Source organism: Merops nubicus, unplaced genomic scaffold, assembly GCF_000691845.1.
Source record: "Merops nubicus isolate BGI_N331 unplaced genomic scaffold, ASM69184v1 scaffold15027, whole genome shotgun sequence".
Taxonomy (NCBI): domain Eukaryota; kingdom Metazoa; phylum Chordata; class Aves; order Coraciiformes; family Meropidae; genus Merops; species Merops nubicus.
Genome location: NW_008622389.1, coordinates 1 through 5,716, shown reverse-complemented (window position 1 = coordinate 5,716; position 5,716 = coordinate 1). Strand labels below are relative to the sequence as shown.

Below are 5,716 nucleotides of genomic sequence, written 5' to 3'. Positions count from 1 at the left end.
CTCATTTCCATTTTTCCAGATTTTCCCCATTTGTGGCCCAAAACCCTAGATATGAACCTATTTTTATTTATCTATCTAATTAATTTAAATTAAAGAAATCAATTTGTGATGCTTCAGTATACAGTTACTGTCTACTGCTGGTTCTTCATGATCCCACCATCATGGAATTTAATTACTAACAGATATTTATTTTGTATTTTTAGGCATTTGATTACTACCCATCTTGGAAGGGACAGCAACAGATGTATAAGCTAGACATAGGCTGGCCTAAAACCCCAGAATACTTCACTGGCCAAACGTTTTGTGTTGCTGTTGACTCTCTGAATGGTTTGGTCTATGTGGGACAAGTGAGTGAGAATACTGTATTTATTTTCCTCCTTGTTGTTCCAGTGTGTTTTTGCCTTTAAAATGCCTAGTTTAGGTTAGGATATATGCATATGTGTGTGTGTCTCTCTCTATATGAATAATTATTGTATCAAAATTAGTGAAAATATAATGTGGATGTCTCTGCTGTACTGTCATTCTGTCACTGGTGTATTTTTTGGGTTTCTAAAAGCATTAAATTTCTCTGGAATGAATGTGTGATCCAACTTAACTGAGCTTGCAAGGTAAAATGTGATCCTGGGGCAACTGAATCTCTCATTCTTTTACTCTCTGTCCCATGACAACAAAACCACGCAGCTTTTTCAGCCAGTTACAGTAATTGGAGTTTAATTATTTCCTTGTTCCATTCATTTGCATCCCTGGGTCACAGATAAGACATTCCCTCCACGGAAGGTGGTGGGATTTAATTGCCAAGCACAGTGTGAGTACTTGAGTGCCATGCAGCTAACAAGTACAGTTACAGGTGTTCATGCCTTTGTTACACGTGGCATATTTTTCAGCAAGAACATAAAAATATGATTCAGAATGAAGACTAAGATACCTTCAGGAGCTTGGCTGCTCTGAAAATTGGGCTCTGTGTGGTTTAAGTTGAAACTCCAGGAGTGGAAGGTTTTCATGCTAAATTTAAACCCTTCTCTCTCTTCTCTGGCTGGAAAAATTGAGACCTAGGGGACAATCTCAGGACATCCTTATGATTCATGACATGTTGCAAACACCTGACAGAGAGGATTATTCAAAAATATGATCCACTTGGTTGCTGTTTTCTTAACAAACTCTTGTTCCTTATGATTCATGACATGTTGCAAAAACCTGACAGAGTTATTCAAAAATATGATCACTTGCTTGCTGTTTTCTTAACAGACTCTTGTTTTTGCCTCTTCAGAGGGGAGATAATGTGCCCAAGGTGCTGGTGTTCTCAGAGGAAGGCTATTTTCTTCACTCGTGGAATAACACAGTTGAAATGCCTCATGGTATCTTTGTACTGAACACTGCCACAGACAGCTCAGTGTGGATCACAGACGTTGGAACAGGTATGCAGAGAAGTTCTAAGTGGGGAAGCAGATGCTGATACTGCCAATTTTTAAACAACTTACTGAAGTCTCTCAATTCTGAGACAGTTTTGTGCTTTTCTCACGGTGAAAATCCTTCTCAGGTGCTGCACAAAACACTCTGAAGGTTCATGAGCTGTGCTGTGTGTCTGCTCATAGCTTCTGGACTTTGTAAACACATCCCTGCCCTCAGGAGCAGTATGAGGAAGTAAAAAATCTTCTAGCTAGACTTGTCTGTCCTGGGTTAGTCACCTTAACACAATGAATATTGTTGTAGCCTGTGGATTTATTAACCCACAGTCATGTTCTTACTGTAGAATTTTGTCTTACTTTTTTAATATCACTTGTGAGTATCAAGAGATTTTATGTTTATATATTTCTCATTAATTGTAGCACTTAACATTTTTGTTTTTAAGATGGTTTTGCCCTCTTTTTTTATAATTCAGGGAAATATGGGCACACAGTGAAGCAGTACAGCCCTTGGGGGAAACTGCTGCAGACCCTGGGCACGCCAGGCAACGCTGGTTCCAGTTTGATTCCCCTACAGTTTGATCAGCCAGCAGAGATCTTTGTAGAAGAAAGTGGAGATATGTATGTTGTGGATGGAGATGGGGGAATGAACAACAGATTGCTCAAACTATCCAATGGTATGGAAAGATGAACTCCTGCAGGAGCTGACCACTGAGAAGGTTAAGTGAGGACTAGAGCGAGCTGTCGTTTAACATTAGTTTGAAGACTTGGTTGAATCAGGTCCTGTTTTACTGCTTGTCACTTCAGGACAAGTCCCCTGATTGTTCATGAGAAGAGGCTGAGAGGATGGGTTTGTTCAGCCTTCAAGAGAGAAAGCTAAGGGGGATTCTTACTGCTGACTTCAAGTCAGTAATGGGAGGGTGTAGAGAAGACAGAACCACGCATTTCTTGGAGATGCACAGTGAATAATGAGGATCATTGAGCAAAAGATGCAAGAAGGGTGAATTCCTGACCAATTTTTTGAGGAAAAGATTCACAGTGAGCATGATCAGACACTGAATAGTTTGTCCAGAGATGATGTGCAGTCTCCAGTCCTGGAGATGCTCAGAACATGATGAGTTATGAGCAACCTGATCTAACTTCAGAGTTGGATTTCTGATCCTGCTTTGAGAAGCGGGTTGGACCAGATGGTATCTGAAGATCTCTTATAAATTGTTTTGTGTTTCTAATTAGCTATTGCCAAATTAGATTATCAGTGTTCATTAGGGTGGTGAGCAAGGAGTCTATGCATGCCTACAGCTGGGAAAAAGTTTCTGTTACCTTTAGATGTACGTGGAGTTCCTCTCTACCATCTCTCCTTTGGACTAGCCTGAAACACTTTATTAACATCTAGTTTGCAAAATGGTAAATGGTTAAAACTGACTCAAAAGTGCCAGGTAACAAATGTAAAAAATCAGTTTAGTAAGTAAATGAAGATCATGGACAGATCATGGTCAGACAGACCTGCTTTGTTTAGCAGAGCCTGAGACTATGTCTCTTGTGTACTGGTGGCTACATTTCTGTAAGGATGCTCCCAAAGCCACCAGTAACAATCCATTAGCCACTGGAGCAGTTCCAGTATTTCTTGGGTTTCTGTATGGGGAGTCCTGTGTTTAAGAAGTCTGAGTTTAAAAATCTCACCTTTTAAAAATGACTTAAAGTAACTTTGCAAGGTCATGACTTAAAGCTGGTTTATTTGTCGTTTCCTGACTGTGATTCTTTTCCTTTTCTTTTCTTTCTCCTGGTGCTCCCTGTTCAGATTACAAAGAGATCTGGCTGGCAGGAATGAATGGGACTGGCACTGGCCAGTTCAGGATCCCCCACAGTGTGACAGTGGATTCTTTTGGACGGGTAAGCAATAAAGGGACAAATTGGGGCTTTTTCCATCTTCCAGCAGACCTCTTTACACATATTTGAGCAAACCAAATTGTATTTCTTTTTTAACTGAGCTCTTGTGAGCTGGGTTGTTTTATGTATCTGCCCAAGCACTTTGGTTTCTCCAGGGGACTTGTTTCCATCTGGAATATTCCAAATAAGCTTAAGATGATAGAAGGCTCTGGCTAGGTTGTGCACACCAGTCCTTCTCTCCATGCAGCTCCAAAAGCCCACTGCCAAGCATTAATTTGGGTTTGACTTTTGCTCTGCTGCTCTTGTAGAGGAATTACATGGTTGCTCATTAGTCTTGTTTCAGGGAAAAGAAGATTGCTTGGCCAAAACTTCTTAAATCACTAGTTTGAGTTAATTCTGCTGATGCTGTCTGAACTGGAGTAAGAACTGTATATAAAAATGACTTCTCTGCCCAAACTGGCAGGGTGAGAGGGGGAAGGGGAGGGCCGTGGTCACTTTGTGTGGAAGAGTAGCCATGGATGTGTATATTCAAAGACAGCAACTGTGATGGGCTACAGTTTAATTGCCAACATAGTGTTGATACTCAGCCTGGGTTAAAAATAATTGTGAATTCCTAAGAAATCTAAGAGAATGCTGTAGTAGTTTCACTTAGAAATAGTGATGCAAAAGATCTCAGATCAACTTGCTTACTGCTCCCTTGTGGGTGATATCCCAGAAAAGTCATGAAGTTTACTTCTCAGACTGATGAGCTGTCCACAGCTAAAACTTCAATAATTGTAGTATGAGAGTTGCCTTTGCTGGAACTCTCCAGTGATGTTGCTTCTTTGTGAACTCAGTTAGCACAGGATGGGACAGAGACAAGGTCCACAAAACTGATTGGCCAAAACCTGCTGAAAATGCTCTTAAAGTTGCTCAATATTTATAGAAGCATTAGAAGAGCTTCTAATTAGAAGCAAGAGCATTTGCAGATGCAGTCTCTTGAGAAACAAATTGTTAGCTGGTGACAGACCAGTGTCTTTAGAATTAAATAGGTGTGAATATGTTCTCACTGGGAGGAGGAGATCCTACTAAATACATCCATATCACAGCCACAGAAATGAAAAGAAGGCACTGATTTCTCTGCTGAAGGAGTATAAAATAATTCATGTATGTTAACTATGTGGTGGGTTTTTTTTATATCTGAAAGTCACACCTACTTACATAGTTTTGGGTGGGCAGGTGCATTCTTCCAAGGTGGATTTCTTTTTTACTACAGGTTACTTTGCTTGTGTGAGAAATCAATGCATTGAATTTGTTCTATTTGTGAACAGTTTTGGGGTTTTTTAACAGGTATGGGTTGCTGACAGAGACAACAAAAGAATCCAAGTTTTTGATAAAGTCACTGGGGAGTGGCTTGGGTCTTGGAGTAGCTGTTTTTCAGAAGATGGACCCTATTCTGTCAGGTATTGTTGAACAGTCCTTCTAGGGGCATGCAATTACATAAATAAGGTGTCCTTTTACTGGTGAATTAAAATGTTTGGTATTTAGTGCTTGATGACAAGCAGTAAACTATTTGAACTGGTAGGTGCTAAGCCCTAATCACATGCAAAGATCTGTACAGTTGTATCTTCACATGGAAATCCTGGCTTTATAACATGCCCCATGGAGGGCAGTATTGGGAACTTCATTTAAAGCTGCTGTTCATTGTTGAGAGAGATTGTCTGGAGTGAATTTCCTGTAGCCAAACTGTCGTGAGGAGCAGCAACATAGAGAGCAAGGCTACAAGTTAATTCTCAATGTTTCATTGCATTTAGTCTGTCATACCCTTCAAAAACTCGACTTAAGGAGGTTTTGTTTGTTTAAAAGTGCACAATTGTGCTAAAATGAGGTCAAAAATATGTTTCTGTCTTTCCCAGATTCACTCCTGATTACAAGTACCTGATTGTAGCTCAGCTGAACATCAACCGGTTAGCGATCCTGGTGGCACCGCCCGTGGGCTCCATCAGGGACTGTGTCCTGGTCAGCACCATCCAGCTGGCAGATGAGACCAAACCACACCTTGTGGATGTAGACATGAAGAGTGGAGCAGTCTATGTCGCAGAGATTGGAGCCCAGCAAGTACAAAAATACATACCCTTAAGCTGATGGTTTCCCACGACTGCCGTGGCACGAGCCGTGCGACATACAAGACCTCTGACCGCCTTCCCTTGAGTATTCTGTAGCTTCTGTTTCCTTGGGCAAGCACAGAACGATGTGCTTCCAGAACTCCAGCACTAAGAACCTGTCCCAGCTGTTCTGCAGTCCTGGTGGGGTGCTTGGTCCTGAGCTGTGTCAGGGTTCAACCCCAGCTGGGAGCTGAGCACCGCGCAGCCGCTCGCTCGCCAACAGCAGAGTGGGGAGAGAGCAAAGGAACAAAAACTTAAAGCTTGTGGGTTGAGATAAAGACA

General features: G+C 41.4%; 1 protein-coding gene across 1 annotated transcript; it reads left to right on the top strand.

Annotated features, from left to right (window-relative positions):
• The first annotated feature begins 218 nt into the window (after positions 1–218).
• NHLRC3 (NHL repeat containing 3) lies at positions 219–5,414 on the top strand. Its single transcript, XM_008944773.1, has 6 exons — positions 219–347; positions 1,268–1,415; positions 1,880–2,080; positions 3,202–3,293; positions 4,620–4,732; positions 5,186–5,414. The coding sequence occupies exons 1-6, from the start codon at positions 243–245 to the stop codon at positions 5,412–5,414; spliced, it is 888 nt and encodes a 295-aa protein (XP_008943021.1). The 5' UTR covers positions 219–242.
• The last annotated feature ends 302 nt before the right edge of the window (positions 5,415–5,716 follow it).